The sequence below is a fragment of the Cryptomeria japonica genome, chromosome 1 (assembly GCF_030272615.1).
Source record: "Cryptomeria japonica chromosome 1, Sugi_1.0, whole genome shotgun sequence".
NCBI classification, from domain to species: domain Eukaryota; kingdom Viridiplantae; phylum Streptophyta; class Pinopsida; order Cupressales; family Cupressaceae; genus Cryptomeria; species Cryptomeria japonica.
Genome location: NC_081405.1, coordinates 141,744,562 through 141,767,225, shown reverse-complemented (window position 1 = coordinate 141,767,225; position 22,664 = coordinate 141,744,562). Strand labels below are relative to the sequence as shown.

At 35.6% G+C, this 22,664-nt stretch overlaps 1 protein-coding gene across 3 annotated transcripts in view; it reads right to left on the bottom strand.

The window, feature by feature from the left end:
• The window catches only part of LOC131027633 (uncharacterized), a 249,415-nt gene extending 232,280 nt beyond the window's left edge, over positions 1 to 17,135 (bottom strand). For 2 of the 3 annotated variants that reach the window (XM_057957708.2, XM_057957702.2), the window contains exon 1: positions 16,612 to 17,135. In XM_057957708.2, coding sequence (XP_057813691.1) covers positions 16,612 to 16,809 — 198 coding nt within the window. In that variant the 5' untranslated portion in view covers positions 16,810 to 17,135. Of the gene's footprint in view, positions 1 to 16,435; positions 16,509 to 16,611 lie in introns of all 3 variants that reach the window. The other variant, XM_057957713.2, reaches the window with a different exon arrangement.
• Positions 17,136 to 22,664: the final 5,529 nt, after the last annotated feature.

Genomic DNA, 22,664 nt, shown 5'->3' with positions numbered 1-22,664 from the left:
CAACCTTTGAAACCGTACCATACCTACAATAGTTGACTTTCATGTCTTAACAATAAATAAAATGTAATCCACATAATATTACAAACCAAAATCTCCAGCATGTCAAAGATGAATATAGGCACACATCTCACAAGTTAAAAAACATAGAGTCAATGAAGATTCCTCAAATAAACAATTGCAAGCCAAATTCATATCTCGTTCAGATCATGGTTGTCTGCTAATTAAAAGCATAAACATTTCAATAGGGTTACACCATTTTTGTGTTGTTGTCAGAGGTTACATATGGTTAGAGTATAAACGAAAAAATATGAACTATAAAAAAAGTTACAAATTGTAGTATAATCCTGAGGGCAAAAGTGTACGTTGTAAATGAAAAATATAATTGAAAAGGAAGGTTGCATTTATAATATGTACTGTTGAAGTCCATAGGAATAGGGATTGGGGTAGTTTGAGAGTTATTCATTGTGGAATATTCTCACAGCCCAAAGTTTATCTATTAAAGGATAATAAAGGAGAAAAGGACCTTGAGGGAATGCATTATGATAAAACAATCGCTTAAGAACAATACTCAATGTGAAGATGAATACTAAGAACGTGGATACCTTTGTAAGAGCACTGCATATCTGAATTAGGTTTGAGCATTTCATATCTGAATTAAGGTTAATCATGATGAATCCTCATGAGAATACTTGGCCACATAAATACTCCACAACCCTCTTCATTTCATGATCAAATCACAGTTCAATTCTCCTAATGAGTATCATTTTTCATACTTAGGAAAGTTTTGTTATGTTCGAAAGAAATTTGTTGCGAAGAAGAAGCTTGATAGAAGAGCAGCTGTTGGATTTAGGATAGAACAAAGTTCTAAGCTTTTTGGGAATCAATTTGGTATTCTTTATATATTCAGTTAGAAAGACCAACCTCTGTATGTTTTGTGTGGTTACTAAACTGCCAATTTTTGTGTATTTTTCAAGTGTTACAGCCTCTGTCCGTTTATGTTCAGCATGAAATACAAATAAATATATATCCACTCATTAGCATGACACCTCAAATAAAAGAGAAACTGATTCCTTGTCATTAATTAATGCCAAGATGCTGTAATGTTCCTGCTAGTTTGGTTACTCAAATCCTGAAACGTAAGTCAGCTATTTAATTAAATGGTAACAATACTCAATTGTTCTTACATTAAATTAGGAAAAGAAAGGAACGTTCATTAAAACCTTTAAACAGGCTGTACTAGAGGGGGCCAGGAAACCCGTGATAGTTACTTTCCATTCCCTAAACATGCCTTCCTAACAGACAGGCCATCCTAGAGTTGGACAAGGAAACTCAGGGCTACTCCCCTGCTCTAACCATGCCTTCTCCTTATATTTTTTTTTTTCTTATCATCATAGAGGAATATTAAGGCAGACATAGCGGGGCATTTGGCACGGCGAATCTAAGTCCCAGGTTTCTCTCCTTGGTCTTGCTTAGATACCCGCTTACCCTCTTACCTACTCTCCTTTTTCCAATATGCTATGATGGACTGGTTTAATATTAGTTCGGTTTGCCAATATTTGTTTATCCTTTGAATATTAATCATTGCTTCCTAATTAGGTGTAACAGTGAATAGATTCATGAGAGGGTGGACCCTGCTGACTGTATGCATTCTAACTATGAACTGCTTAAGAAGTTATGCAATATCATTTTCGCTATGTTTAACTGTAATCCTATTGCATATTGGTTGATCCTTAATAATAATGAAATATTTATTCGGTACTACCTAAATTATAATATACCTGCCCTGTGTGTTCTGCTGCCGCTTTGATAGACAGTTCTCCCATAATCTCTACCGTGCTCCAGAATGGATACGTATTGGTTGAATTGGGTTGGAGGACAGTTATTCAGCCCAATATAAACGCTCCTATCAGTCTGGCGTATGTATGTTGTTTGCTGGGAAATGACCCGAACTGTATTCCCGTGAAATTCCGCTGATCTCTGTCTTATCTCCTATGATGCCTTCCTTCTTTTCTTCCATTCCTCCTTAACCCCCCTCCTTCAGCACAGACGCCCACATATATCTGTTTTAGGAGGGTCGCACTCCTCTGCTGGTGCGACGTGACCAGTGCGGATGCGCTCCATGCCGCTTCACGCACTCACAGGGAAGGGTCACAGCAATCCCTTTTATTATTTCAAATGCTAATTTATCTTTATTAATTTATGCTAATTAATAAATGGTTAATTATTAATTGCCAACTTATAACATGAGTTTCATTAAATTAATTAATTTTTTAGATGTTTATTCATTATCCTTAATAATTCGAATATTATTCATTTTTACTATTCATTAAATATTTAAACATTTGTTCTAATAGTTATTTATTAAATATTATTTGAATACTATTGTCTAAGTCAATTATTTAAATATTATTTATTAAATATAATCTTCATATTATTATTTTGATTAAATAATCATTATTATTCATTTATTATTTCCAATAATTTATTATTATTTTATTCTAATATTTTATTGTACACGTTATACTTCCAATGTGAAAGCACTATTTGAGGAGTTTATATATAATACAATACACCTGTACATGACCTAATTATGGCTCATGACAGATGCATACTTGAGGTTCACACATAGTAGCTTTGCACTAAACGGATAGATAACTACTCACTCCAATGGATAGTCAGTGTATTTCAATCCTTTGAAAAAAAGTATATAATAGAATTTAAAATATATCAAATGTCTATCTCTCTCATGTCTATACAAGTCAAATTAAATTTATAAGGCAGCTGTATATCAGGTCTTTACTACCTTCCTAAAGAAAAGAATCATCAGTCTCAAATTTCAATACATGAAAAGAAAATGTGTTGTACGATGGCCATGACACCTGCATCCATGCATCCTTCTTACACCACAAAGCCTACATAATTAACAATCCTAGCCAATTCCAGTATTGCTGGTGAAAAAAATCTCAAATTTAAATTTGGAATCCTCTAAATCCAAACTAGCAATTGACATGTCAATTAAAAGTTTATCACAACGATTTACAAAGTTTATGGGCCAAATTTACCAAATTAGATCAAAACATCAAGAAACACTAAGACGTGTGTTTGTAGTCAATGTACAATTGCTATTATTATGTTTCAATGATATTGGTTATCTGACTATGTATTAATTGTTTGTCAGCTTTGGCTACTTATAGGCATCAATTGGTCAATGGTTGTGTTCCTCTTGGCAACCATCAGGTCCTTTAAATAGATTGTGTATCGTCAAGGAAAGTACTATGATCTAGTTGGGTCAACTGTGATCCTTGGCTGACCATCTCTTGTATTCTTCTATAATAATTTCATGTGCAAATAAATATGCTTTACTTTTGTATTTAGTATCCATTGCCATCTCTATTATTAATTAATTTATTCATTTTACCAGAAGAGCAATAAACATTTGGCATCGTTGTTTTAAAAGAAATCAGATCACATTTGAACAATCCATGCCCTTAGATCCCAATAAAGGAGAGAAGAGGCCACAAGGTGGTCAAGACCATGAGATTGGACGAACTTTAAGGATCATCAAGCAAAGGGAACGAAGGAGAAGAATAGAAGAAACACTTGAGGAAAACACAACCATATGATTCTCAAGCTAGAGCCCTTCCCAAGAAGTAGAACATAGGGAAGTTGAAAAGTCAAGAAAACCTTCCCTTGATGAGGGAAGTTAGGAGACGATGTCACATTCCTTCACACAATTGTATGAGAGTAGCCTTCGAAGCATTGAAAGGTTGTCAATCAAGGGAGAAGAACCCGAGCCAAGGGTATATAAAAGAAAATTTGAAGGCAAAACAAGCACAACGAAGGCTGAAGCCAAGGGAAAAGTTAAGGATTCCTACATGGCCAAGACTGCGAGAGAAGCATTGAAACATCTGAATCGAAACTCCCTAACAAACAAATTCTAGGCACTAGGTTTGAATCAAAATACAATTATGGTAAGCCCTAGTGGAGAAAAGCAAAAGTTGTCCAAGCAATGGATTGGAGGACCCTATTAGGCATTGTAAGACTTGTGAAACAATCTAGACAACAAATGGGCAAGATGATAAAGCAATTTGGCTGCGATCTTTTCCTGCCACCTTGCGAGGTGTAGCAATTAAACGGTACACAAAAATTGACAAAGCTTATTAAAATAAATGGGAAAAATTAAAGAAGGCCTTGGAATAAGAGTTCAAATTGATTTGTGATGATAATGGAAATGTAGCATAAATTCACAATACAAAACAAATTAAGAACAAAAACATGTGAGCTATAATTGTAGACTTAAAGAATTGCTTGTAAACTTCGAAAAATTCTAGTTGACAGTCTCAAGAAAAGAGGGTTCATTGAAGTTCTACTTCCATCATTAAGAAAAAAGATGAAGGTAGTATCACCCTCTTCCCATTTAGAAGCTTACAATCGAGCAATGGACATAGAAAGTGAAGATAAAACCTCCACGCATAGTAAAAGAAAAACCAAGGAAGATGGAAGTTCAAATGACAATAGTGAAAATGAAAGGGAATGGTACAGGCACTTCAGAGGGACATGTTCCAAATGATGAAAGAATTGAAGGCAACGAAAGAAACCAACAAATAAACTAATGAACTATGGTAAACCAAGTGCAAAATTATGGGGCACACAAAAGGTAATTGTCCTAGAAAGATGTTTTGTAAGATTTGTCAGGTTATGGGTCATTCAACAAAGGAGTGCCCATACAATCTGAAGATGAGTACACAAGTACTCTTTACATAGGGAGAGCAATCCAATCTGTCAAAGCCATGTAATGCATCTCCAAGTGGCTATCAAACTCAAAGAGGAGGTCAAAGCCAAATACAATATGACCACAAAGGACATTTGATCATATAATGTCGACAATGTAATGAATGTGGACATTTTGAGAGAGACTGCCAAAACAAGCAAGACAAAATGCAATTATTGTACAAATGGTGTGAACCTAGAGATTATGAAGACACAAGAAGTCCAAAGAAAAAGGCTACCATCAACCTAATTGATGTTGATATGAAAAATAAAGTACTGCCATCACCTGATCCCAAGCAAAAAAAGCTATGTACCCAAACCCACACAAAAAAAGAAAGAATTTATTAAGCAATGGCCAAAGTGGAGAATGTTATGGATAACAAACGCTACCACTCAAATGCAAGCACAAGTATGGTAACAAATCAATTACAATCCAATAAAAATATTACAAGGCAAGTACTTCAAACTATAGTACCAATTAAAGTAATGGAATTATTACAAAGTATTCCTAAACGTCAAAATGCTATTGAATCGAGGGAGAACGAGATGGTGCATGCTATGGCCCAATTGACATCTAGTGAGAATGAAGATCCAATAAATTGACCCTCCATTGTTGAGCAACCAAATGAATAATTCAATGTTAATGATATTTAACATGACAAAGAATCCAGCAATGGTGAACGTGGAGATGCTTGGAAGGAAACTCACCAATATAATCATTAATGGCAAGTCTGGTGTGATCAAACTTTCAAAAAACACTTGGAGAAGTCTTGGCAAGCCAACCATTTGGCCCCCAACATTCCAAATGGTAAGTGCAGATCAACAAGGTATAAAGATAGAGTTTTAATGGGACAAAAGGTAATTATTGGATTCCAAGCATTTTTGTTGAACTTTGTGGTCATTTCATTAAGAAAGAAAGCACACAATGCATCGTTGGAATGGGGTTGGCTATTGTTGACGTGGCTAAAGTCGGATTACCAACTCCTTCCGGTCAACGCAAAATAAAATGTTGAGTATCCTATCCTCTCTTGAATAAGGAAATCCCTAATGTTGTTTTAGATGATCAAGGGGGACAACCTCAAGGTTCCAAATGTCAGGTCTTGACTGTAGGATAACTCAACGGTTTGATGTGTTTTACTGGTAACACAAGGGGCTTATGTTTACAACAAGCTAGTCTACATCTGACGACGCTGCAATTTTCAGACTGCGGAAAATAAAAGCAAAAGAGAAGGGTTTAGGGATCCTAAGGACAATAATGATAATAGTTAATGCGACGGGTAGACAGATTGCCATAAACTAACCCCTGCTTCGCCAAAGATATACTCACAACTTCACAGGGATAGTGCAAGCTCCAAGGGAATGAAGGATTTTCAGATTGCACAAATTCATTCAGGCACCCAATTCTAGCGCAGCCTAAAACAAATACCTACAGTTGAACTAAACACAATTTTGGTTTCAAACTAACCATATACAGTGACCTACAATTAGCAGGCCCCCAATGGTATGAACCTAAAATACATCAAATACCCCCCACATTTCACCATTAAAATCATTGAACTCTAATTTAACCAGCTAAAAGGAAACCATGCAAACAGAAGAAAACAAAGATAACAAACACCATATCCAATGTTCATTTATTGATTCCAACTTTTATTACAACAATTTCTTCCAGCAATCCTATTCTACTCCTAATCTGCTAACTACTGAAACATCTAACTATTCTAACCTCTAAAATCTAACTCCTAAAATCTCACCTTCTAACCCTTTACAAAAGAAAGGCATCTGCCTTTTATAGATTTTACAATTTGAATCGAAGGCCAAGATTGACTGCATCCAAAGGCTACAATCTGCCTTCTAGAAGCTTGGCAGCTTTAACCCATGCCTAGTTATTTTCAGTTGTCAACTACCGACCACTATTTGACATCAATTTGGTCAATCAAGTAGCTGAGGCATAACTAACCTATGTACCCTTGTTTTATTTTGCATTAATAAGGAGCCCACAAGTAGCTATTTACATTAAAACAATTCAGTTTTACAAACTGATTTTTTGGAATCAATTCTAGCTGTGTATTTCTGAGAATGCATACACTTGTAGCATTCTGAGTGTTCTTTTGTCTTCAATCTTGCTGGTGCATTTCAACTTGTGGTTTAGTAGTGGCGCATATCTCCAGGCTTTGTGATCACCATTTGGATCCCGCGAGCTGCATCTCTGCTTCTCGGCTTTGATCACGATCATGTCCTCAATCTGTGTCTTAGGTTTCCTCCTCAGCTCTTCCCAACGATGTTGATCTGCAAACAATCAATTTCGACTTGAATTAATCATCTCGAAAAATTAAATAAATTTAAACAAACAACTTTAAATGCCCTTTGGATTTTAAAACGCCCCCTCCCCTTAGGGAGAAACTCGGCCTTTGGAGAGACAATGTGCGATTTTTCTTTTCCCCCTCTTGCCTGGACGGGACCCAACGATTTTGAAATAAATGAAAACTTACCCTTTCATTAAAAAAATGTGAACTTTTAACTTGACTCGACCTTCTAGCGAAAAGTGAAAGCAATGTTTTAAAGCACCTAAAGCCAAAACTCGGGTCTTTTCCAGAATTCGGGTTTTCTAAAAGAATTTGGCGATTTTATGTTCCTTGCAAAATAACTAAAAAAATGTCGACTTTCCTTTTCGATTTGACTTTCACTTAAGAAAATTCGAGCTTTGGAAGAGAAATCTCAAACAAAACACATGACACCCCCGACCTTTCCTAATGCTTTTGGACTTGAATGAAACTTAGCTTTTTGAGGCAAAGTGTAAATTGCGCGACTTCATGACATTTTAACATATTCCCCCTCATTGTTTGGTTTATTACTTTGCCCAACGAAAACCCCTTTCTTCATTTGCCATTCAATGATTTAGAGGGGAAAGTTCGGCTTCAAAGGCGAAAATGCGAGGGCGCTTTAATAAGAATGTTCAACCCTTTATTATTTTTTCGGCATGGAGAGCGAATTGATAAAATCGCGTTTGTATTTCAACCAAAAAAAGAGAGAGCCCAAATCTTCCTTTCTTTGCCTTTTATCGGACTTCTTTTTTTTGGCGAATGGAGGAAAGTTGGGTATTTTCACGGCTTTGAGAGGCATTTTGAAGGGTGATTTACTTCATTTCCTCACGCCTCGCCCTTTGGCACTCACACTCCTGTCGGAATTTCTCGACTTTGCAAGGCAAGACGCAAAGCAGAATGCGAAAATCGCGATTTGCATTCAAAGGGAAATGTACGAATTACTTCATTTCACATTTCCACCCCATCATCTCCGCGCGAATTCCAGGGCCATCTTCAAAGGCATTTGATAGGAAGAAAAACGTTTTCAAAAAAGGCCGGAATATTTTCTTTCCTTGCCTTTGACCTGGCTCGGGGTTTCTTTGGGTAGGGTCCCCTGCGAAGCAAGGGGTGTGTGTGCAATACACACAACAGCTAGTAGCAACCTGTTGTGACGTTTTCACACATTGCCCCATTGCAAATGGGGACCTCTGCTTTTTTTTGCTTTTTAGGGTTTGTCTTTTTAGGTTTTTTAGGGTTTTGTCAGTTAGCCTTTGCATTTTGAGTGTCGCCGAGGGGATCACATGGATAAGCAAGTCCGGCTTGAGTGAGGTCCTGATCCTAAAATTTGGCTAAGTCTGGAATGTCCTGAAATTTGGCTAAGTCTGGAATGTCCTGATCCTGAAATTTGACTAAGTCTGGAAACTGAAAAACCTCAAAAAACTAGATTTTGCAATATAACTCCTGGAGGTCTGAAACCACTCTCAAACATCCTGAAAGTATATATGGAATATAACTTAAAGTATAAGTGACATTCTATGTTTCTTCTTTCTTATACTTAAATGTTATATTCCATAAAAATTATCCTGATAGAGAGTTCAAAAAGTCAAATTTCGCTCCTGTCCCTCACCAAGGGACCAGGGCGAAAATACTTATTTGAGCCATTCCTGGCCTTGTTTGGTTAAATTGAGACATCAAAAGCATGGTGAAGGACGAAATGAGCATGATAGAGCATCCAGACTTGATCAAAAACAATGAAATGATGAAGTTTTTGCCTAGAAGGTCAAATTCGCTCCTGTCCTTCACTGAGGATCCAGAGCGAATTTCGCTCCTGTCCCTCTCCAAGGGACCAAGGCAAAGCGCTCCTGTCCTAAAAATTATCCTGGTAGAGAGTTCAAAAAGTCAAATTTCGCTCCTATCCTTCACTGAGGATCCAGAGCAAATTTCGCTCCTGTCCCTCTCCAAGGGACCAAGGCAAAGCGCTCCTGTCCCTCACCAAGGGACCAGGGCGAAAATACTTATTTGAGCCATTCCTGGCCTTGTTTGGTTAAATTGAGACATCAAAAGCATGGTGAAGGACGAAATGAGCATGATAGAGCATCCAGACTTGATCAAAAAAAATGAAATGATGAAGTTTTTGCCTAGAAGGTCAAATTCGCTCCTATCCCTCACTGAAGGACCAGAGCGTTTTTCTTTATATGCACAATTTTAGACCTTTTTTGGACATTAACTTTTATTCATAGCATGAAGTAAGATGATATCTTCCTTAGCCAAGACATTTTTTGATGAAAATTGTAACGATTTGGCCTAGAGAGCAAAATTCGCTCCTGTCCCTCACTGAAGGACCGGAGCTTGAATTCCAATTTCGCATTATCCTTGCAAGATTTAAGTGGTTTCGCGATTTGAGGAGGTCAAGGGAAGTATGTTTTGCCCGTTGAATATAACTTAAGAACGCCACAATGAAGAAAATCGGCCTAAGTAACAAGTTCGCTCCTGTCCCTCTCCAAGGGACCAAGGTGACTGGCTAGGGCGCTCCTATCCCTCTCCAAGGGACCAGAGCGATTTTCCCTCAAGGCAAGTTTTTGACAAAAGGAAAGCAAGTTTCGCGTTTGAGGTGGGTGGAGGAAGACACAATCGATCCGTTGAAGATAATTTTCGAAGCTAGCAAAGGACGAATTGGCTTGTAATTGCAAAAGTGCTCCCGTCCCTCACTGAAGGACCGGAGCTTGAATTTCAAATTTGCACTGTTCTTGCAGGATCAAGACAATTTTATGATTTGAAGAGACCAAGGAAAACATGATTTATCCATTGAATATAATTTGGAAGGCTAACAAAGGACGGATAAGCGTGGATTTGCAAAATAGCTCCTGTCCCTCTCCAAGGGACCAGGGCGAAAAACTTAATATCCAGTCCTTCTCACCAAGTTTGGACAAATCTAAGCCAAGGCGCGAATTTGAAATGATGTTTAAAATGCCTCGAGGTGGAAAGGAGTTACAAGGACCACGAATTTTGATGACAATTGGCAAAGGGCACTCCTGTCCTTCACCCAAGGACCAGGGCGAAAATCTTGGGAAAGCATGTTTTTGCCTTGAAGAAGCGGGTTGAACATACATAGAAGAGATGAACGAAGGTCATTGCTTACCTCCAAACTTGATTTGGCGATCTAAAGGACAAAGACCAAGGACAAAAGATGAAATCGCTCCTGTCCCTCACCAAGGGACCAGGGCGAAAATGCTTTAAAGTGCACTCATTTCAAAGATCGAATAAATTGAACTCGAAATTCTAAGTAAAAATGCCATCTTGGACGTCAAAAATGAGGTCTTGGACGTAAAAAAACAAGAAGTGTGAGGCCCAAAAGGTATAGGCGCACCTGTCCCTCTCCAAGGGACCAGAGCGATCTTGTTGATATCTATTATTTTCCCATGCTTGGGCGCCAATATCCTTCAAATTGCATTAAATGCCAAATTCAATAAAACCTTGAAATATTTTGAAATTAAATTGACATTTAATGATGGCGCATGGCATTTAATAATTAATTTTGAGCCTTAAAATCGAAATTTTTTAATTATAAAGGCATTTGAAATTAATTATTATTAATTTAAAATCAAAAGAAAGAGCGCTTGGGGTATTATTTTAATATTATTTATCAAGTCGGCCTCTTCCTTTTTTAATTTTATTTATTTTTTGCCTTTACTTGCAAGGTCGGCCTCATGGGTAAGTGGAAGGTGAGCGCTCTATATATTGGAGGTGTTTTTTTTCACAATTCAAATCATTCTTGCATTATCTCTCATGCGTACTTGAAGAGCAATTTGAGGAAGGCGAAATTCACCTTGAAGGCTATTGGAGAGGCGTATTTCTTGCTAGATTGGAGGATAAATTCCAGATGTTTTGAAGGTATTTGAAGGCGAATTTCCAGATTTTTGAAGAGGAAGGTGGAGTTCTTTTCCAAGCTAAAGGAGGTGCATTGTATCCAAGGGAGAGCTTTGATCTACACTTTGCCTAGCAAAATTCATCTATTTTTACATCATTTCTTAGAGTTAATTCTCAAGAAGACGTATGGCAAAATCATCTTGACACCCTTATTCAAGGTTTGATTTTTTTTAGATTTTTTTTAGAAAAGTCTAAGTATTGCATGGTTAATTAGGAAATGATAACTCAAGATTTATCATGAAGTTTCCTAATTAAAATCTTGAATCTTCCTTTTAAAGTTTAATTTTTAGATTTCAAGATATATTACTAATTTTGAAATGTTGTGTAGGTATCAAGATGGCGACTCCCAAGCTCGAAGGATCTACAGGTCGGAAGGCTCTCCTCAAGGAAAATCAAGCCAGATCAAGGACGGTCTCCTCCAAGAAGATCAACAAGGGACAAGGGCGACCTCCTCCAGCCTAGCATCATCAAGGATGGCTTTCTTCGATCAAACATCAACAAGGGCGACCTCTTCCAATCCAGCGTTCCAAGGCGAGGTACATCATCATCCTGCAAATCAAGGACACAAGAAGTCAAAGCAAAGGGTTCGTTGAAGAAGCAAATAGTTCCAGAAGAATTAATTAAAGCTAGCTTCTCAACAACATCAAGTTGAATATTTACCAAGTTACAAGTGTCAGACGAGGTGGCATCCTAGTCATGACTTCTCCAGTCATTGTGGTCCACCTCAGCATGTCCAGATTCAATGTACCTAACTCATGGAAGGTGGCACAAACTCCGATGTACCTACCTCGGCTATCCATTGGTCGATTTTTCTAGAGAGGACATGTGTCCAAGCAATACAATTTTATCATTGGTCAAGCATTAAATGTTATGTAATGGTTGTAACAAACCCTAATTAGGGTTTTCATTGTTGAATCTTGGCCATTGATCTCGAATTGATCTTAGCCATCGAATTGTATTGAGGGCACTATATAAGCCTCGGCTCTTCATTTCTAAAGGATATATAGAGGCAGATAGATAAAAATAATAGAAAGGATTTAGTGGATAGAGAGTAGTTAGCTAGTTGATAGAATAGCAATTAGAGTAGAGTAGAGAGAGAAGGCAAAGATTGTTGCCAAGATGTTGTTGTAAAAGACTTGTAACTTCATTGAAGAAATGGTGAAATTTATGGGTCGATTCGACAATTTGCATGGTCTTTATACTTCTCATATTTGATTTCATGTTATTAGATGAGTGGAAGAAATATGCTTGATTGATGGTGAAATTCGCATATCCATACTACTAGCAGTTTGTTGATTGCAGACTTGCCTTGTGTAGTCAACTGGAATCGTTCAGCTTAAGCTTAACTTCAATTGTCGCTTCTTCATTGATATGCATCAACCTGATGGTGTCTATGCCTGCAGTGATGATTTGAACATCATAAAGCTTCCCTTCGAAGATCGCACTAGCCTTGTGGAGATGGTCCTGCGATGTCAAAACAAGACCTAGTTAGAGTTTCATCAAAGATCAATCATTGCTCCTACATTCTTAGTATTAGGATTAGATCCTCTCTTCGCCCTCATCTTTTTTCCATTTTTCAAATCTAAGGCAGTAAGATCCTGTGTTCCAGCAATATTCAAAGGCAAATCAGAAGTTCAATCATCAAATGTAAGTCCCCTTGTGATTCCAGCAAATCACATCACACCACAAAGAGCTTATCCACACATAGAGATCCTACATATAAGAACCTTGAAGTTTCTCCGATTGATCCTTTTCGCGATATCTTCAGCATTCGGAAACTTTACTCAAGAGAGGATAAGGTACCCTTGGGTATTTTATTCTGTGTTTGATAGTGTACAAAATACACGTCAAAACAACCAAAGCCAACCACAACTAGAAAAAGAATACAATCTCCATTGAAAACAAGGGTCAACAATATATAACTAATTTGAAGAATCAAGCAATTGTTGAGGCAGTAACTTCCTCAGATTCGTCAAATTCAAATTTTGGAGTCGTACGGTACATCTTGCCCTTCCACTCATGCAACATGTCTAGATCGTATGACCTCTTCAAATTGTACAACCAAGGAAATTAATTGTCCACGACATCATATAGACTCATTGCATCATTCAACAGATTTCCTCTTCTCCTCCTTGCATCGTATGACACTCTTTTTGCAACTCTCACCTCTCCCTTCTACTTCGACCTTACAACCTTCTTGTATAGCTCAATCAATTATAACTCCAAACTCTAATAATGTACAACAACAAGGTTTTTGGCTTCAACATCAACAATCATACATTTTGCTAGTCTCTTATTATATCCACTCTATAGAAAGAAATTGGTCCAAAGCATTATTCACATACTCGCATATATTGGTTAAACACTTCAAAATACCTATTTTTGGCTTTTTCAGCATCGTTCATTGCCTCTTAAAAAAATAATGAAAATGATGTGCATAATGAAGGTTTGTATGGTTTTGAAGGTCTTAGAAACCCTAGCCACAGCAAAAGAAATCCCATGATTTTAAACAAAAATCATTAAAAACTTTGCTCACAAATTCAGCACCAAAAAAATTTTTAGCCACAAAAGACAAAACCCTAGTCGCAACCTGTTGTAGACGAAAAACTACCCATTGCACAATTTGTAGGTTCAAAAATCCGTTTCAACTTCACAAACAAAAAAAATGTTGTGAAAGACACCAAGCGTGGGCAGAAGAACCCTTGGCACCTGATGCAATTTTTGTAGAGATGGGAAGACACGATCTTCAGATAAGAAACCCACGATCTTTAGTGAAAAAAATCTGCGATTTTTAGAGAACTCCGGCCCTCAAATTTTAGAAAATACCCTTTGCCATTTTTTTACCAAAAAATCGATCAAAAACTTCTAAAAGAACTTTCACAAAAATTTTCAAGTAAAAACAACAATCTTTTTTTGAAATCACCAAAAAATTCTTAGACAGAAGAGCTCTGCTTTGATACCATGAAATGGTAATTGAATAAATTACAATGGAGAGGAATACTCCTTAAATAAGCAATTGCAAACGATGTTTCTAAAACAGAAACGATAGAGAACGAAATCAAGAAAAGAAAGTTACTAAAACTAACTAAACAACTAACATGACCATTACAAGCTAAATATAACAATATTACTTTAATAATAGGACATCCCAATGCTCTAATACCAAACGAAGGAATGGCAGCAATAAAAATAAACAATGCTTTGCAAATAATCAACAAAATACAAAATGTGCAAGGCCCAAAACTTTTAAGTGTTGATTTGGGAGAGGAAAATAACATTTATATTTTATAACAAAAGAGCAAACTAAATGGAAAAATAGCTGCTACCTAACTTCAAACTTAACAAAAAAGCTGCCAGCTTACTAAAACTAAACAACAATGATTCATTATTCTTTCAAAAAGAACTGATACTTTGGCAAGCCATTCACTTTCTATATGTTATAGACACCAAGAAACTATGGTTTGATAACAGCGATCCATTTCCATCCCTTTCCCCATACCCACATCTCGTGGCAATGTACTCAGCCTCTTTCCCATACCTATATTGAAAAAATTAAGGTTACTGAAATGATTCAAGGAAGGGAATGAAACTAACTTTCAGGGATAAGGGAAGACTTTGAGTTATTTTATTTATAAATATAAATCCATACCAAGCTAGAGTTTTTTAACATACAAATTCACTTCCCAAAAAGCTTGTTAACATATAGTTTAAAATAGAATTTTGGCACACATGCACGCAAGATTGAATGAATGAATTTTTTAATAACATCCACGAGGCCAAACAACCTATGGGACTCATAGGTAGCTAGCAAAGAAAAGCATGCAAATCCCAAAACATTGCACCTGCTAAATCTCCTTTTCCTTCTACATCTTGGATCTTCTATTGTGTATCTTGATTAGGAAATCTGCAACTCTTGTTATCTTTTCTTCTTCAAATAAATTACTCAAGGTATTTGCATTTGGCATCTCAATATAGTTGATCCAAATATCCTTGTAAGCCGAACACTCCATGATGTAATGCCATTTTGTCTCCACCACTCCTTGAGTGCAAGAGCTACATTTTCTATCTGCCCACTCCTCTTTAGGTATCATCCATCTTCCAATTTTGCGTCTAAGTTGATGTGAGCTAGTTCTTATCTAAGCGATTAACATTTTTGCTTTCCATTTTATTTCCATTCCTATGTAGCTTTTTGTGTATGGTCATATATAGGATTGAAATGTTTGATATAGTATTCCTCTTTCCTCCAAAGTTAGCCTGTTAGGTTGTTAATCAAAAGTCTTTGTTTAGCTTGTGTTGATTGGTAAAGTTGGGTTGCTAATCAAACTGAGACTCTTCTTCTAATCTTGAGGGCACATGTCTATCAAAATTTTATTTAAAATTTAATATGTTGGTAAGCTTTGTGAAGATTATTCTTGCATATTAGCAAATTTTGGTTTAATATAGATTTATATTTACGAATAAAATGATTCAAGTCGTGTCTTTAGTTGAAAGTTTGTTTCCTTCTTTTCATGGAAATGACATTTCTTGGGCACAAGTGCTTTCCTCAATTCTTTTATAAGAAGTGACTTTTCTTCAACTTTTCTGCTTAATCAATGAAAAAATCTTGTTCATTTTAGGGATTTTGGTGTTATTTTCTAGAGGAAAAAAAAAATCAATCATAAGCTTATGCACATGACAAAAATAAATAAAAATAAAAAACTTCCCTGGAGATGAACGAGCCTCCTGTTTCATCTAAACTCTTAATTTGAGGATATTCTGATATTCCCTCTTTTGGCGCTTTGTCATTGGTTGGTGACATTTGGACCAACTACATTCGCACTTTGATAGCTGCTTATATGCATTTATTCTTAAAACAAGCAGGACTTGGATTTAAAGGGGAGCTTCAAATCAAATGAGAAAGTTTGCCCTCCAAAAGAAGCTTCTTTTGAACTTAATGCTCATATTTCACTTACTAAAGCAAGCAAAAGAACAAAACGTGTATATTTCCTGTAATTATCACCAAAATAAATTATGAAGTATTATTAGCATAATGATGGTCAAAAATCATACAGGTTAAGGCCTACGGAATTTTTAAAAAATAAATTGAAAACACCAATACAAGCCTTTGCCCACTTAACATAGATGAATAGGTAATAGGTTGTAATTGTATTAATCTTAAACCAGGAGGGATTATGATACAAGGATGACCGTCAAAGCACTACTTTCTATATAAGCTTTGCTGAATTTGGTAAATGTATCATCATTTCTCCATCCAATGACTATTTATTAAGATCATCAAAAGCAACTAAAAACCAAAGTCATCAAATCCAATAAAAAATCTGATCATTTCATTTTACAAATGCTTGTGATAATTACAAATCCAATTATCCAAATTTATGAACACCGGGCATTTATTTAACATATTCACAAAACAAAACAAGCAACTGTACATTTACCAATGGAGTCATCCAAGTTTATGAACGCTGGGGATTTATTTATCCTATTCATAAAAATCAAGCAGCTATACTTCTGCAGGTTACAGAAAAACAATTATTCAAGCTCCGACCCTATTTATTTCACATGGTAATAAATACGGAACAAGTAACGGAAAGTGATAAAAAGATTGCTTTACCTTCTTATCTTGGGCATCGTGATTTTGTGGTGTTTGTTTATTTCCATTTCCAGCAACCCCACAACATATATTAGCTTTGACATTCCACCGTATTTGTCTTGGTAAAAAGACAGGCCTTCCCATCGTAATAAGAGGATAAGAGACTGTGAGCTTAAAGAGAGTAGGAATAAGCCTTCGGCTGCACAATACACGAGCCATTGTAACTTCACCCTTTACTTTCCACGCCCCCTTCAACTGGTATCTTCCATAAGACAAGGAGGGAGCTTAGTTTGCTATAACTGTTAATGCTTGCACTATTTGAATGACACAGCCAGCGGAATTTCGAGAGAGCAATATTTTGAAGTTGTTTTTTGGTTTGCGAGACACATTTTCTCTTCATGCGTTGCCGGGTGGACGGTTTTTATATAAGGGTGAATGAATGAATGTTTTTAATCAAGTCTCCGAGCAGTCTATGGGACTCACACATAACCAGAAACATATATATCCAAAACTCAACATCTATACTTCTTTTTCTTTCTGCATTTTGGATTTTCTATTATGTAATTTGACCGAAAAATCTGCAACCCTTCTTATCTTCTCTTCTTTGAACAAGTGACCCAAGTTGTTCCCTTTTAATGTCTCAATATAATTGATCTGGATGTCCTTGTAAGTTGAACATTCCATGACGTAATGCCATTATGTCTCAACTGCTTCTTGAGTGCAATATCTACACCTTCTATATGCCCACTCCTCTTTAGGTGTCATCCATCTTCCGGTCTCACATCTAAGTTGGTGCGAACTTGTTCTTATCTGAGCAATTAGCATTTTTGCTTTCCATTTTATTTACACTCCTATGTAGGTCTTTTGTGTGCGGTCATATGTAGAGTTCAAATGTTTGACATAGTATTCCTTTTTCCTCCCAAGTGGCCATTTCCACATACTTTCTTTGAACTTTACTTGCACATACTTTTTTATTTCCCCGTTCTTATTTGGACATTCACTTATGCTAATACCCCACTTGCTCATCCATTTAACATATTGTTTCATCCACGTGCTATTTCTTCTATCTAATTTTTCGCTAGCTGCCATTTTTTGCCAGCAATGGGTCTCCATGTTATTTAATCTTCTTAGATAGCTTAACAGTCGAAACATAGTTGACGCCTCAACAGAGAAAGCCTGGCCTCCGCTAGGACAATCTCATATGAAACAGTAGATTTAATCTTGAGGCTATGTGTAATTAAATGCTTTTGCAATCGCTATATCTGTCTCCATTTTTTTCCTGGGGTGTTGCTACCCCAAACTTCACATCCATATAGTACCACTGGGACAACTAAAAGCCCAAAAAGAGTTTTCTTTGTCTTCCAATCCCATAGCTCAGTTCTTTTGCATCTATTTTGCAATGAGTATAGAGCTTTCCATCCCCCTTGTATCCATTTTGCTCTACACATTTCCCAGCTAAGCTTGTTGTGGAAATCAAGGCCAAGATATTTATATTCATTTACCACCTGTAAGGGGCTACCTTCAAAAACAAATTCCCTATGAACCTTCCTTCTCTTCATGGTAAAGATCATGACCTTAGTTTTGGTAGTGTTCACCTACATCCCTACCTGATGACAAAAGAGCTCTAGTGCTTTTAAGTGTTTTTTCAAATCTTGTGTTGTTTTTGCCATTAAAATAAGATCATCCGCATATAAAAGCAACTTTATAACATAATTGGTCAAGTAAACCCCTCCACCACCAAACTTATCGATCCACTCCTCTAATTTGTCAATGTATATCCCAAAAAAGGTAGGGGATAATGGCTATCCCTACTTGACCCCGGTATCACTTCCAAAACATTCTGAAAATCCTTGTTTGGTTCGAATTTTGGCCCAAACTTGTTCATACAGCCTATGGACAACAACTCTATATTGTTTTGAAATTTTTCAATTCTTCCATCCTACTCCACAATTTGCTCTTAAGTATTGTATCAAAAACTTTCTTAAAGTCAACAAAGCAGCAAAATACCTCCTCTCCTTGTTTATCTCAGACCTTCTCAATCAAGTGTCTAAGTGTCATGCAATGATCAATGGTAGAATGTTTTGGCCTGAAGCCTGCTTGCCCTTTTGCCCACTTTCCCTCCTTTTTAACCCAAACACTGATCCGTTTTTCTATCATGCTCCTAAACAGTTTGCCAAAAATAGGATTGATCATTATGGTGCAGTAGTTTGAGGGGTTGTTGATGTCACCACTTTTGAGCAGGGGATAACAACACTAGTCGTCCAATTTTTCGGAAACCCATACTAAAGGACCTCATTGAATATTTTTTTAATATGAGGCGTGAGAGCCTCTAAACCCCATTTTAAGTGTTATGCTTGTAAACCATCTGTGTCTCAAGCTTTACCCATTGCCAACTTCTTTATTCCTTCTTTAATGTCTTCAGAAGATAAAAGTTTAGCTCTTGAATTAATTCATTGGAGGGTTGTCTTTATCTGGTCCCCTCTCATACAGTTGCTTTGCATACTCTAACCATTCAAGATCTGTAATATTGCTCTCTTTAATCATGTCATGTTGATGTAATTCTCTCCAAAAGCCTCTTGGATTGTGCCTCCCAAGTGATATTAACTCCTTTCTTCCAGTTCGCATATAAACTTCTTTTTTCAGTCTGACCAGCTTTACATATTCTCTATTATTACCCCAACTTTTAGCCATTTTCCTTGCTACCTTACAATCCTCATCGTACCATGGGTTTGTTGGAAAGTTATTCTTATTGCCTGTTTTAGGCCTAGACCTTTTGCAAGAATTTAGGGCTTTGAGAATAATAGAGGTCAACATGATGTTGTCCATAGTTTTCTTATTTGAATTGTTCATCCCATTGGTTCCCACTTCATGCAGTTGTTTTTCAAGTGTTGTTCGAAAGGTTTCTTGGTTTTCATGCATCAAAATGATTGCACCTTGAGTAGTATCTTTCTTTTCATTATGTTGTGTCATCCCTTGATGTTGAGTACCTTTTGTATGTTGATCTTCACATGTATTGGATTGTGATATGAATTCATTTCTATGGGACACTTATTTACCTCTATGTCTATCAAACTTCTCATGAGTTTATTTGAGCTTATAACATAATCCACCACACTTTGATCATTGTATGTGTGATAGGTGATGTTCCCAAAACTTGGCCACATTTTAAAATCATTGAAAAGTGTGCACCTTTTGCATTTTCAATTTTTCATTTTACTTTTAAATAAATTAAAAAACTCTTTGTTTTATCTTTATTGTGTTGGGTGTTAGTAGGGGAGAGGGTTTCAATGTGTAGCGGGGTCTTAGGGCAAGTCTTGTGTTGCTATTTAGCTTATTTTGGCTAGCAATAGTTGTTCAATTTTTTTAGAAGTAATTTGTGAAGCGCGTTATTTCATGGATAGTAAAAAGGTTGTTTATTTTTATTTTTTTAAATCATTTTGTAAATAAAATTATTGGTAATATTTCTTACAAATAAAATTTATAGGTAAAATTATACGCAAATAAAAAATAGAGAAAAAAATGGTGAAGTCACATGTCATTTGTTGCTTATTTTTAGTCCCCCCTTTTTTTCAAAGCTTATTTTCAATTTTTAAGCAAATGTTGCTCCATTAAAATAGGGAAAGATTATAATTTATCTTTTTCCCTTAATTAGAATTTTACATGGGAACACTGCTACTGCTTAAATTTAACCAAAAAATGTTCATAAGCAACCGTATGGGGACATGAGATTAAAATAGAGATAGGAGTTGAGGATGTTGGGTTTCATAATGGAGCATGTCATTAATTATTTAATGTTTATCTTTTATCCAAAATCAAGTGAATGTGAACCAAACAATGTATACATCATATTTTTTTTTATAATATGTTTATGGTTGTTCTAAAAAGGAATATTCTAAAATAGTCTTACAAATCAAAACAATTAATAAAGCTTTTGACAAAATTCATTATATATCGACAATGCAAAGATATGCAACGCATTAAAGTTTGCACCCACACAAATAACAAAAATATTGTAATACTCTTGTGCACATATGCATTAGTTGCCCAAACCATATACAATGGTGTAAAAAAGAGGATGTCACATCAACATATAACAAGACCATCTATCACATCACACAATCATATCAAAACCATCGAATGTTACAATTTTTCAAATATAAAATACTCTTCAAACAAAAGCCAATGACATGTGTCTCAAGTATCAAACTCAACTACCCACCAACTAATCACTTCCTCTTATATTCAACTCAAATAAGCTTTAAGGCCACCAATGAAACCATCAAAAGAAGAGGACACAAATTAGCATACAAGCATTCGACCAAACCAATCAACTATGTAATTTATGGCAAATTTCAAAATTTTCAATCCAATCTAGCAACACAACTGAAACAAGAGCACAAAAATTTAACTCCTTAACAAACAAGTATTCAAGAAACCATTAATATGACCGATTCAAATTGGCATGACATTCATTCAATTCTTTCATTTTTGTCAGTGGTATCCTCTCCAATTTCCTCTTATTTTCTTCTCTTTGATTTATATCCTCTTTTATATTTTACTAGAGGTAGCAATGAAAGAACATGAGGCAACAATAAAAGATTATCACTAACAACTTACATATTCTTCCAGGTATTATACTAGTCTAACATATACTATACATGCATGTTTCTTCTCTAATTTACTATTCAATGTTGTAAGTGCATATATGGGATTTTAAATTATATTGTTTATGCTTGGGAATAGCCTTGTGTTGTATATGATGTAAATGTTCTACCCAGTATGTTGTAAGTGCATATATGTGGTTTTAAGTTATGTTGTTATGTTTGTGAATGCATATCTATGCAGTTTTAAATTGTATTTGTAGTCACATAAATCTGTCCACTTAATTAAATGAATACTTAGTATTTATTTGATTATTTAACCATCAATTAATAATTAATTAAATTAATATTTAATTAATTCATCTTAATGCTCTTCTCCTATTAATCAAATAAATTATTCAATTTATTTGATTTAATTCACTTAACCAAATTCATACCATTAATTAAATAAATAAATCATATTTGTTTAATTAAATCTTCTCTCACATTTAAATAAATTAATATTTATTTAAATCCCCCAAAATCCCACCTCTCACATTTAAATAAATTAATATTTATTTAAATCCCCCAAAATCCCACCTCTCACATTTAAATAAATAAATCATTTATTTAAATCACCTTTATCCTCCACCCACTTGTATTTTCCTACAAAAGCAAGTTGCACAATTATTTTAAATAAATAATTTATTTAAATCCCCTTTATCCTCCACCCACTTGTATTTTCCTACAAAAGCAAGTTGCACAACTATTTTAAATAAATTATTTATTTAAAATCCTATTTATCCTCACCCACTTGAAACCTTTAATGGTTTCCCTTAAAGTATTCAAACTTGATGGCTTTAAAGTCTTCAAACTTGATGGCTTCCTTCTATAGTCTTCTTAAAGACTTTAATGGTTTTCCTTAAAGTCTTCAAGCCTTTAATGGTTTCCCTCAAAGTCTTCAAGCATTTTAAATGCTTTATCTTCTTTTTCTCATTTAAATAAATTAATATTTATTTAAATATTTATCCAAATTCAACTTACACCATTTAATTGAAATAAATGATTTTATTTTAATTGAAAATACCAAAATTTCTCCCACTTGCATTTTCCTACAAAATCCACTTGTATGCCTAAACCCCTTCTAGATTCTTCTAAACCCTTCCTAATTAGCCTAATCCATCCCCTAAATATTGTCACATTCCTAAGCAAATTGGAGTCACTTCTCAAAGACTCCAAAGTCTTTGAAAAGCAATTAATGCTTTGTGTGTTCAACAAATTAACCCTCAAAGTCTTGGATAACCTTTGAAAGCTTCCAACCTTCAACCACTTAATCCCCAAAGTCTCCAATAACCATTAATGGTTAATTCAACCCTCCCACATGGTTAAAACATTTGTTTTGACTCAACCTCTACCCAACCCAAAGGTCTCATCAGGCCATTAATGCTTTGACCATGATTATCTCTTAAACATTTGCACAAAGGTTTATCCTTG